The 13,172-nt window shown below is 49.9% G+C and overlaps 1 protein-coding gene across 1 annotated transcript; it reads right to left on the minus strand.

The window, feature by feature from the left end:
* Nucleotides 1–8,224: 8,224 nt before the first annotated feature.
* FSUBG_12203 (myb-like DNA-binding protein) lies at nt 8,225–9,079 on the minus strand (the record flags this gene model as incomplete). Its single annotated transcript, XM_036676969.1, has 1 exon — nt 8,225–9,079. One exon carries the CDS (start codon nt 9,077–9,079, stop codon nt 8,225–8,227), a length of 855 nt encoding a protein of 284 aa, XP_036532335.1.
* Between the last annotated feature and the right edge of the window lie 4,093 nt (nt 9,080–13,172).

A 13,172-nucleotide genomic window follows, 5' to 3' on the forward strand; every position in this document is an offset into this window, starting at 1 on the left:
TCAGTGAATTTGACGAATTAAGGTTAAAAGACCTTGGAACCGCTCAGAGTGGCGCTCGTGAGAGGAATGTCAATACAGCGCCTGCTGAATCGAGCCATGCTTCATCGACAGCGTCAGGAATGTGACTGTCGCTAAATCAAGGAACCATCAACGGGACGGGTAAGGCAGACGAAGCGTCTATCAACCTGTCTCCTCAGCGACAGTATGGCATGCGACTAGACCAGGGCATGCCGTTATTCAAACGATGGTCTAGCAAAGTCTAGAGCTGTGTGGTGCCTGAGGTCAAGAGCGGAGAGACGAGTCGTGCCTGAATCGTGCAACGTCTTTGTTGGTGTTTTTCATTGGTTTCGCTTAATTGAAGGAGCCTCGGCCGATTGAAGCACACGCTCTCTATCCTGTGTGTTGCTGGTTGGTACCGGTACCAGGGGCAATGCACTGAAATGTTGTGAGTACCAATTGGGGCAAATGCATGTCTGTCTGTACTGTCAATTGACAAATGTGTTTTGTTTTGATTGCAGTAATGATACGGAATAGATACGTCAGAGACGATGGTGATGGCTTCACCATAGCTTGGATCGTCGGCCAAGTCATTGGACATTGGGCGATGAAGGGGAAATAAAGTTTTCCCAAGCTGTTAGTCGTGAGTGAGGCGATCCGTATGCGGCCAACTCGAACCGAACGGAGCAGACGGGAGCAGAGCAGAGCTGTAGGGGTGCCTAAGGTGAAGCTGGCGGATGACTAAGGTAGCTAGCGCCAGTGAGAGTGCGTTGGCGTTGGCGCTCCGTTGGCGTTGGCGCTGTTGGGTGGCGGATCGAGCACCCTACCACTCACTACCTTAGTACGTTTAGCTTAGTGAGTGTCTGCTCGATCTCCCCAGAACGGCGGCGCGGCGATAAGCGAGACTGCTGAATCCAGATCCCTGGGTCTTGCTTGTTGCCCCGATTTGTTGTTGGTCTAGACGGAGGCCATAAACATCCGCGTTCGTTGAGTTTCCCTCCCTCCCGTCCGTCCCTTCCCTTCCCTTGCCTTGCCTTACCTTGCCTTGCCTCTCGATTTCTTTTGTTTTTCTGTCTCCATTTTGTCTCCATTCCCATGCCATCCAATTCACGCACCCCCGTCCGTTTTTGGTTAGGGGGATCGGAGACAAGGAGTCATTTCTTCAACCGTCGAGCAGAATGTGTAGGTTTGTTTGGTTGGTTGTTTGCTGCTACCTTGCAGTTGTCTCTTCTCCTTTCCTGCTTCCAATACGTGTGGCTCCGTAGGACTGGGTCTCTTGGCTGTTGGCTTACCTACCTAGGTACTAACCTTGGGCTGCTCCCTACTGGATACTAGGCAAGTTAGAGCTCCCGTCTTGACGGAATACCCGGTACAGAGGACCGGTTCTGCAGTATGTAATATGGCAACCAGCAAAGTTACCAAAAATACGACCAAGCAGGGGAAATTTTCTCCCGATGGAATGCCTCTGTCGCGAGGCCTCATGGACGCATTTGGTCCGGTCGTAGGTAGGCCTTGCAAAGATTTGTCATTTGCCAACTGGTATTTGCCTCGTTGGTTGCACGATGCATCCACTTCAATGCAGTACTCTGGGGGGGACGAAGTTTTACGTAGCGACAGACTGCATATCCATACCGAGGTAGCTGTTACTAGGATTCCATCCTCTGCCGCTGGTGAAATCTCCGATCAAAGTATGAAGATAAGCGGCTGGTAAAGTGGATGGATTACATCACATCCTCTAGGAGAGTTTTCTTTCTGCGTTGTTGTCAGAAGAAACACAGAACACAGGAATGAAACTCAAATTCGGTTAGAGGTGTCTCCATGACCACAATTGGTAAGGATTTTCTCATGTATAGATACGTTCGTTGGAGAGTCAGTATAATGCTCGAGCTGTTGGGCCTTACCTGACACGTAAACACTCGATCTCACCATTTGAAATCAGCAAGGACATCGAGGACAAATCTCAACGTTGTCGTGACGCACTAAAAGACCAGGACTTCCACTATGACCTCGGACCAGACGGCGGGCAAACTCCCCAACTGATGTCCAGTATGTATACACATGCATACATACACGATACTGTGCATGCGCAGTGGTTTCTTTTTCGTAGGACAGTATGTAGAGATATGATTAGGTGCAATGAAATCTTCCCACGATCCGGGTCGAAACCATCCACCGCCGTACCGGTCCTTGCGACACAGAAGCACCACCCAGCTCCAGCACCAACAACTGAATCCAGTAGAGTAGGGGGGTGTCAGCGGCGACGACTCAAGAAGCGTTCAGGCCTGAGCAATGCCAAGCTGCCAGGGGCCAGGGGCCAGGGGGAGCGAGCGGCCTTTATGCGCTAAGGAAGAGAGACTGAGCAGTGAGGAGATGGAGATGGAGGGGGTGTAGATTTAGCCAACGGTGAGCGGGAGCGGTCGGTAGTGGACCTCTTAGCTGGATCAACGATCCATGCTCGAATCCGAGACATTGGCATGGATCATCCCCATCCGCACCAGCGTGGAAAAACCCCGTCCGTCTGTGGCTGACTCGATGTTGACAAGTAGCGGCACGATCTAAGCCGCAAACAGTCACCCAAGTGTCGACAGACCGCAAATAGTTTCAACCGTCATGGTCAAGGCTCAAAGTAGAGATAGGAAGACCAGTTTGATTGTGAGCGAATGGTCAATGACCGGGTATGATTATCTGAATCGCGTGAATGGAGCGAAGTAATCAATAGTGCTGTTGAGCTAGCCAGCCCCGTCAGTAAACAAGACAGTTAGTTGTTCGTTCATTAATTAGGCCGGTCGACTGGCATGGCATGGCATGTCATAGCATAGCCAAGTCTCAGCAGCTGGACAAACAATGGATATGATCAACAACGGTCTCCATCCGTGTGCGTGTGTGTGCATGTCTCCGTGACAGGCGCCGCCAGAACGGTGGAAGCACCAGGGAAGCATCAGCTTGACAGGGTCAGAGGGGTCTGACTCTGGGAACAAGGGTTACAGAAACCAAGGAAGATCATTCTCAACGGGGAACAGGGCGTGATGTGATGGTCCATTGGCACGTCAAACGACCCAATCAAAGCAGACAGCGACTAGCCCAAAGGCCGAAACGCAACGGGCGCCCGAAGATTTTCGGGACATGGCCCAAGCTCCCGACCGAACACAGAAACACAATGACAGAAACACAGAGCCATCGTGACGTGACACTCAGTATCAGGAAGGCCCCTGGCGATCAGTAATCGTGAATGGGAAAGAAACCGTTGAGACTGCCATCTTTCCCCCACGTAAGCTAAGGTATATGTTAACTAAACCCCCAGCTGCCGTCCGTACATACAAGATGATAGATCCATCCAATTGCCTGTCCCTGTCTCAGACGTTATGAACACACAGCATACGGTAGCTCGACTTCTTCAACTCGATCTCTGGCAAGTTTACAGGCAGAGTGGAGGGCGAGGGGGGGAGGGGGTGTATTGGTCGATTCAGTGTGATGATGCGTTGTGTACATACCTTACCTCTTGTAGGTAGGCATGTAAAATTGGGGCCAGGATGGACACCTCTTATTAGCTGATGATCGCAATCGATCTGAATTAAGCTGAGCTTCTAATAACGGAAAAGGAGATTTTAAAAAAGTCCATATTGCTAAGGCATGCAATTTCAAAACTGTCCAGGATTGACATTGATTTGACCGACTGACCGTCAAGGCTGAAGTCGGTATGTGATAAGCAACCGTACAGACGGTAACAGGATTGAGGATCAAACAAAATGTCCGCTCGCAGATCATCAATTGCATCACGAGAGGAGTGTAATCTCGTTCTTGCATATATAATTCGGGTGTAGGTACCTGTAGTACCTAGGTAGGTAGTATGTATGTATACTGTATCTCGAACCTTCCTGTGCAGCGTAGATCTTGTTCCTAACGGTCGAGCGGGTTAGACTTTGCGATCGCAGCCGATTCACTTTGAATTCGAGCTTGGAGTTTTACATACTTTCACAGTGCATTCATTCACTCCTGGTGCATTTCGTATTCGTCATCGATGGGTTGCAACGTCTAGGTTTCATGAGAGCCACCCCGAATGTCATCGGCTGCCACCAAGAACCCTGCTCCAGCTCTCAGCTAAACGGGCAGCCCGCCTCATCGGTGACACTACTACCCTGTACACCCACTCGATCGTCATGGTCCCCTGAAACAGAAGTTTATTTGCTTTGGCTGAGCAGCTCAGCTTGCGATCAATCTTTCGGTTTGATTGCCTGTGGAATTTTAGCTCTTGGCCATCGTTGGCTGATGGAGCCTGGAGGTCAATAATTCCATCAAGCGCCTGAAACCCCTAAGTTACTACCTTATTGTTCATCCATGTATGTGATTTCCAAAACCCGGAAATCGTCAGCTGGCTTCTGATCCAATCAGTGGCTCTTCGTATCCTGGAACAAGGGTGCATTACAACGATATCTCCGTTGTGCAGGTCTCCATCTTGACTAAAATCTACCTAGCCTCTCGCCCTTGTTTGTGACCGTTGAGACTACGACAACGCTGATTGATGCTCAACTGCGCCTGCGAGGGTTGCGCTGCGTTACACGCAGGAGGGCGGAACGACCGTGAGGTTTCGTGCCATCCACACGGAACCAGCAGAAAATAGAAACATTGGTTCCACTGCCCGAGATGCTGCACAAGAAATGCGAGGTTGCATAAGTGCAACGCCGAGGTAGGTACGTACGTACGTGTTTGAGACAGATGAATGATTGGCTCATCGTTCTGCACTGCCAAAAAAAAAAAAAAAAAAAAAAAACAAAACGAGTGGTGAGTCTTGAACCCTTCACGTTTGAGCTCAGAAACACTCCCCGAAGCTATTCGGACTGAACATCTCCGGCCCGGCACGTCATTATGGTTGGAGAAGAGAAGAAAAGAGATTGTGAGCGATATCCCATCGACCCCTAAATCCGCCATTATGATAAAGACATGGATTATCGTATCGTCGGGAATTGTCCTTCCCGGGTGATTGGCTCAAGGATCCCTGTAGATTCGATCACTTGGGGTACAGTACGTACATGCATTACAATACGGTAATTTTCCATGCAACCCTTGCTTGACCAGCGGGATCGGCGCCAAGCTGTCGGCAACGGGTACAGTCCTTACAGGTTCAAGATTGGCTCCCGTGTTGCGCGCTGTGGACACACATACAAACACTACAGATATGTAGCTAGAAAGATGGTTGACTGGAGAGCGAGTGCCGACGCTGATAAGATCAAGCACTACCAGATGTCAACTGCGCCGAGGAAGAGGAGAGGAAGTTATCCCCAGAGGCCTCAGTCGACCTCCCTGTTAGTACACCCCGGCTTCCCAGGCCCCCGGAGACAGACATGGGTGATATTGGATAGTGCACCTGCATCTAACATCAGTGGCTGCCGATGCTGGGTTGGTGGATGGTTCCGTCTCGCCTTGCCCTGTATCACAGATTAAAATGAGATCCAAGACGATGCCGGTCAACCAGCCTCGGCACTGGTCGAGGTACGGATACTGGCTATACGTTTAAGAAGGAGGGACAAGGGGTAGTGTGATGTAAAGGTACGATACCGTAGGTAGACGATTATGTCGATCACGGTATGTTAATGGTGGAGGATAAATATCCCCGATGAGACTTGCTTGAATAGAGGTCCTTGCTTTACTGGGTTTGAGTCAGGCAAAGGAGGCTTGTGCACGCAGCATGAGCAAGAAGAGCAACCCTCACTTGCTCACCCCCGGAAGTGCACTGCACTGTACAGCACCCTGTTTGACCCGAGGCAGATCCTTCCTCACTACCAGATTAACGTTGGATCAAGTGCCAGATCGAATGTCGCAAATGACCGATGGGGCTGACTTGGAGGAAGAAGGAAGAAGAAAGGAAAAAAGAAATTCATACTTACCTTGACCATGGTGTATGTGCAGTAGCATATAGACAGGGTAGCGAATACGCAAAAGCAATCAAGAGATGAAAGTAGCATCGATTGCGAACGTACTCATCAGCCAGGTCAGGTCAGGTCAGGTCAATAATAGCAACTCTACTCACCAAGTACGGACAGTACAGTAATTCGAGGGAGCCTGAGCCTAGGTAGAGAGGACTGAACACATGGATCGTGTCAGATACCGGTAGCTGCTAGACATTCATCACCCAGAGACCGGGGCGCTTGGCGGCTCCCCCGGTCTCTCCACCAATACCCACCCAATCAAGAAGATCAAACCAGCCGTCGGTGAATGTACATAATGCACCCACCTAGGCATGGATCACAGCACAGCACAGCAGCTAGAGCAGCCCGTACATAGACACCCCGACCCGTTAGGTAGGTAGGTGGTGACTGTAGGTACATTAGTCCGTCACTAATGAAATCTGCACCCATCATCTTCAGTTCAAAACCCGCGCCCGTGGCTCTTGGGCCACACGCACCCGAAAAAGCGTTGCGTTGACGGAAGCATTCACAGCAACGGCACACGATGCTACCCTGTCTTGCTCAAATTTCCAGGTTGGGCCATGCCATATTCCGACTCAGGACTAGTCCAGCGCCTAGAGCAGTAACGATGGGTTCCCTTTCGTTCGGGACACCGTCCAGCCGGTAGCTACCTAGTCAGATGCATCTTTCAATCATCGATCATTCGTCATCTCAGCCAGGTCTTTTACCGTAGCAGGGAACAAACCCCAACAGAGATCCGCTCATCTCATCTCATCTCAGGTTAGTAGATCCCGTTCACCTGTAGATGCCTCGATCGAAACCAACAGGGCACGACATCCCCCAAAACCAAGAGAGCTCAGTAATCAAGAATAAGAAACAAATCAAAGCGCCATCCCCGAGGGAAGGGGTCCCTATTGGGCCTGCACCACCACTAGGGCACCAGCCAACTGGTCCTTGTTAGTGTCCTTGGATCCATTGGTGCCAGCCTGAAGAGAACAGGAGAGCCATCGACCTCGATCAATCAATCAATTAATGAACTTGGACGGTAGAGAAGACACCCACTAGAAATCGAAACCCGCCTTTCTTACGGATGGAGTCTCGTACCTTGAATCACTGCCCAAGTTTGTATCCCTGGCCCTATTTGCATCATCCATTGCCCGGCCGCCTACACCACGGTACTATCGACTTTCAGCCGTGGACTAGGGGTGCAGAATCGAGATTTTCCATCTGAATCTTGGTAGGCAAGTTGATATGTGTACGTATATATATATGCATGTATATGTAGTATCTGTACGGATACCTCACAACAATGCAAGTCTCTGAGCCTTTAATCTGTATAGTATAGATCAACGTCGATCCCCTGTCCCGCCGGTGTATGCATGTCTTGGCTTCTCCGTGTCCCTGTCTCTGCCTCTGTCTCTGCCTGTCGACCTTGGTCCTGCGGCTAGCCGTACTTCTTTTTGTCTCTGAGAAAAAGAGAGGTGACCGGGAAATCCCTCCCATCCACCACAATAGGCGTGCATGGATCATGTTTGTTGTTAGTTACCTACCTTACCTTGGGAGCTTGCTCTATGAAGAAGCAACTCTTCTCCACAACTCAAGTTACCTGTCTTGGTGTATGCGTAGAGAGAGAAAGTTGCTCGTTGAGACTACAACTGCAACTGTGACTGTAATTCCGCTCTGCCCTGCTCTTCTCAGGGCATCAGGTCGGGGTCAACGCCAAACACACGTCTGACAGCGACCGTACTTTGTCCCGTCAAATCGGACTTTTTGACTATCAAGCAGCCTAGCTGCTCTCGTAGTTCTGTGACCTGACTATCACGCTGCCACATTCCAACGTCAACCTTCCCCCACCAGGTCACTCTGTAATATTGGCATATCCCGGTACGTTGACAAGCGTTTCAAGCCGGCCTATTCAAAGCTAAGGTCCTGAGAAGTTTCACCCTTCAGATCCTGACAAGACATTCTGACCTTGAATGCATCTACAGAGACAACTACCACATGTGCACATATCAGGACAGACATCCAGAGGAGTTGGATAATCCAAAGTTTATTTTGTTTTCTTAAACCGTCATTCGAGATCTAGTCTCGGGTTTATTAGTATTTCGTAAAAACTTCATACGCTTTCAATTCCGAGAAACCTTCCCATGAACGCCTGGTATCTTTTGCCAAATCCAATGTCCCCTGGACCCTTTAAGACTCCTTCACGGCCTTGAAGTTCGCAGTAACGGCACGCCCGATCAATATCTACACGTTACCGCACACACCATCACATTGCATGCGTGGTCAAGGCCCGTCTTCGACCGTATAACTGCGACATCATCTTAATCCATGAGGGCGGAGAGATGCATCCTGGAATCCTGTGCCTTTCGGTTTTGTGATTGCTGCTGCTGCTGCTGCTGCTGTACAGGCGAGTTGGGAGCGGTGGGCAGTTGCGCTTGAGGAGCAAAAGGAGGCAGCCTGGGTTGATACTCATGCCTGTCCGCATAAGCATGGGGAGCAGGAGCCAATCTATCAAAGCTGGGTAGCCTGTCACCAGCTGTTTGCAAGCCCGAGTGACGCAGCGGTGGCAATTCGACAGGCACAGCGAGTTGCATGGTCTGATGGGAAGGTGATGTGGTATAGTTGGATCCCATTTCGGATTCAGCAGAGTCTGAAGAGCATGGTGAGGGGAGAGGAGCCTCAATCCATGAATGCATGGGGTGACGCATGGCAGTGCCAGTTAGGGGTGAGAGTTGTGCTCCATGCATGGGCATGCCTGGTGTAGAGATGGATAGTCCGGGGCGGCTCGGGGGATAGTAGCCTTCGTGGTGATCCTGTGCAGCACGTCGTCGATCCGTGCGCTTGCGTCTATTTTGGCTACCATTCCACCAGTTCTTGACGGCATTGTCGCTCCTGCCGTTGAGACGGCGTGCAATTTCGGCCCAGCGTTTCCCGACCTCCGCGACAAGTTTTTCGATTATGACACCTTCCTCGGGTGTGATGGGTTCGTGGTTGAGTGTTGGCTTTAGGTTCTGATGATAACGCTCGCGGCACTGCTTTGGTGTTCGAGTTCCCAGGGTTGACGCAATGCGAACCCAGTTGAGAGCACCATGCGTGCGAACAAGATCCATCAGATACACATCCTCGTATTGTGACCAAGGTCCTCTTCGCTGCTGGTTGGGAGCGGCGTTGTTCATGTTGGGTGACGGCTACTGATTGGTGACGAGTGTGTATATGTATATATAAGTGTGTGTGTATGTGTGTGTATGAAGGTGCCTCTTGGCGACGCTGTTTCAAATGAGATTATTGAAACTTGGTTGGTTATGAGTTGTTGTCAAAGTGTTGGGATTAGTTTGTATGAAGATGGTGATGAGATGGAGAGAAATGAGGCTCTGGGGAAGAGATGGAAGTTGATATAGAAGGAGGGAGGAAGGTGATAAAATATCCGTGAGAAAAGGATGGGGCGGAAGGAAGGCATGAAGCCTATATGGGAGTTAATGTATGGGGAAGAGGTGTAAGGCAAGGCAACGAAAAGTAAAAGTAAAGTAAAATCGTGACACCAACGAACAAGGACAAGGCTCGGGGGGGGGAGGAGGAGGGGTGTGAAGGATAAAAGAACCGAACAGGGCCCAGGAGAACAGAACAGGACAAGACAGGACAGGTACTGTAAGTGCTGGAGTGGCCGAATTCTTGGTCAACAAACTAAAGTAAGGTAACTTTGTTGATCTGCCACCAGGATGGCCGCTGTCGAGTTCGACTTGGGGGCTGTGGCGCTCTTAGCCAGGGGGGGCGTAAATCTGGTTTATCTCAAATCACTTTTGGGGAGTGAATGGAGTGGAAAAGGTTGTTTGCAGGGTGTAAAGTATCCGAGGGAGAGCACCTGGGGGTGCAGTGGGGTGAAAATAGGCATCATTGACGGGATTGGTTAGGCGTCTTGACCCGCTGGGCTGCCAAAGCGACACACACTCTCACTGATAGACTGAGAGACTGACTGACATGACTTCTCACAGCGGCAACGGAAGGGCAACTCTACTAAAACTTTGCGGAGGTTGTTCGTTGGTTGGCTGAACGTTGACCGGATGCGATTAACTCCGCCCGTAGCTAGGTAGGTAGGCAGGTAGGTAGGTACCCAGATCACTAACCAGTCAGTAACCAGTCAGTACTTCAAGAATGCTTGCAGCTACCTACTACCTAGGTAAGTTAGTACCTACTGATCCATTAACAACACGCACACGAGCTGGTGATCAAATCGAGGTTCCCAAAAGTCAAAGACTGTATGTTTAATAAAGTTCACTTTGAAAACAACGTACGCATGTATGTGTTCGTTGAGCAAAGTAGAATCAAGGAAATAAACATTTGGAGACAAGCCTTTGACAGCATTCACGCTTGACTCATCTATCGTAGAGCCACTGAGTGCCTCCAGTCTTGGGCTGTCTTCATGTCACTCACTCACACTCACCTTGGACGCCCTGGAACTATCCTCTCGGAGCTTCCTTGTTGAAGGTACTGTGTAGTTCCTGACTTGTTGATATGGCGTATTACCTAGTCTGGGCTGGAAGCGGTTGTTTCTCACGAGTTCCTGATTGCAAATCAGATCAAGATCCGCCAAGGAATTACCTGCTTGTGCGGACCAATATCATGATCGTGGAATGGAAAAATAAGGTCCAGAGCCACTGTGCTGTTTGCAGTCTGTGTTGGTCACGCACAAGACAAGCCATTCTTATTTTGTTGGTGAGAACTACAGCGCAGCCATGGCTACCTACCTGCCACTGTTAGTCGGCGCGATAAGGTGCTTGAGTTTGAGTCTCTCCAGGCAGCTGTTTTATTTACCAGTAAGCAGATTGAGCTTTGTTGCCGCAGTCACTTCCAAAACCCTATAGCTCGAGGGCTTGCTCCACCGTTCACTGGTAAACGAACTCAACTGTCCTTGTTATCATGCCCTTCGCTTCGTTCATTGGATGAGTTCCCCCTCACCTGATCCCACTGAATTCAAAGAGGTGTCAAGTATTCTTGCAGGACGGCATTCTGTTCAGCCGATTATAACATAACGCTGGCTGTTGGTTGCGTAAGTGGTCGATGACTTGCATCGTACAAGCCCGGCGGGCTCAGCGTATCAGCTTGGCACCATCTTCATCCGCTAGGCTGTTGTCGAGACAGTGGAGGTTATTGTTGGCTACTCTACTCTACCTGCAGAGTATCAACAGATATCGCAACCGCCCAAGGTCTGCCCTCGGCCCAACTCACTCGGACCTTACCGTCTACTAAGCCACTGTAGTGTGCCCTCGATTTCAGCCTGTAACCGTCGCATCTGGTAAGTCACTCGTCTGTTAGAGTTTGATACACCTTCAAGTTCAACGCCGCTGGCTTGTATGATCTTGTCATCCATTAGTCCGAGTTCACGTCCCAACAGCCAGTCAGTCAGTCAGTCGGTCATTCAGGCGTTTGTTGTTGGGTCTGTATGGGTGACAGCTCAGTTGTCATCTAGGGGGGACTTTGAAGTGGATAGAGGTAGATCGGAATAATTCCTTATTGATTTGAGTGCTGTATCAATACGAATGATACCAGAAGGGAGGGAACACCAGCCCTTCTGTACCATTCATTATGTTAGATTTATCGGCCTATCCGCTTCTCTCGGTTCAACCGCTTTGCGTTTGTATGCATGCAGGCAAGTTACGATGGTTTCCTGGTAGACTGAATAATGCTTGCTGTAATATGGCAATATCAAGTTGTTGACTATGATGGCCACTGGGAATAGGTAGTTTCTGTCTGCCACGGATACGGATACTAGGAACATGGATTGATCGATTGACTGACTGACTTACTACTGTCCACCACTGAGTCGTTTCATAGCCAGGGTCACATATTTCACCGTCACCATCGCTACCAGCGTGTGCGCTGTGGGCCTGTTGACTGTTCGTCCTGTGCATTGACGGCCAGGACCAGGGTTTGAAGCAGGGCGATCATCGTCAACGGGTGGCTACTGTCAATGCCAAACCCAATGCTACAGTGCAGGTCTAGCTAAGTAGGTACGTATCCGTACTGCTACGCTACCTTATGAACAACCCTTCCATTTGGTTGGGATCTTCGGATCAACAGACGGATCCAATGCTATGTGTAGTCAGCAGGGTCAAGGGTGCACTACCAAGACTACCTACCTAGGTACTGTACCTACTAAGGTAAGGTTAGTAGTCTTCTGCTCGGGCTTCTTTGTAGGTAGGGGTACCTACCTTACCTACCTACCTACCTACCTACCCAGTACGGAGTACCTAATAAGGTATAATTTGTTTGATTGTCCTTCGGGCGGACCTTTTGGTTTTTGGCAGTGCACCTCCGAACCTGTTCGGCCCAAGGAGATGCGCATTCTGAGTGTCTTGCTTCACTACCTACCTACTTAAAACCTTCTCGACTGATGAGTGTATCTATGTCGGTACTTGTGAAGAAACGCAGTCTTGTCCGCAATGCACGGCAGTCCATCATCATCTAGGTACTTTCACTCTTTCTCTTGAACAGGGCCCATTTCACAAGCATTACGGATACTCAGGGTCAATAAAGGGCGGGCGAGTGAGAGATTTCCATCCCTGATTTCGTTAATCCCAACCCAGTCAAGTCAAGTCAAGGCGAGGCCAGACCAGACCAGACCACACAGCACAAGAAAGCGGTGGTGGTGACCTTCCAAGCCCTGACTCGACTGTCCGACTACCGTAGCAATGGATGGGAAAATAAGATTGCTGCATCCAAATGCAGAGTGATCGATGGATGGGCACTTTCCTGGACAACCGAATAATATCTAGACCCTAGGCCGTCACGGTCATCATCTTGTTCTCGTTGCTCTACTAGTCCTTTAGTTAGTTCTTTGTTCTAATTAACTTCTCCCTATATACTAACTGCGTTACAGGCCGTTCGTCCACGTTTAATCAGGTGCGGAGAATGCTAACCCGCCCAGGTCTGAACGAACAGGGGTTCGGTAACGACGATGGGGTCATAGCAACGCTGCAGTTTGCACCAACCATTCTCCCATTGGAAACGAAACGAAACGAAACAAAAACGGGCGGGCAGGTAGGCTCGTCTAAAATCAAAATGAGAAGATTGTCCAGGGCCAATGCGTCTGCCGAGATCAGATCAGACCATGCGTTGGATCAATCAGAGACAGCACATGGCATAGCATGGCCATGGTCGTCCCATACGCATAGGAGAGACTTACTGAGAGCTCCTGGACTGCGTGTACATGGTACTCGTACATGATTACTTTTCTTGAGAGCAGAGCCGGGTAGATAGGCCCATCGGGGCCCG

Source organism: Fusarium subglutinans (genome assembly GCF_013396075.1).
Source record: "Fusarium subglutinans strain NRRL 66333 chromosome Unknown NRRL66333_c0000254, whole genome shotgun sequence".
Taxonomy (NCBI): domain Eukaryota; kingdom Fungi; phylum Ascomycota; class Sordariomycetes; order Hypocreales; family Nectriaceae; genus Fusarium; species Fusarium subglutinans.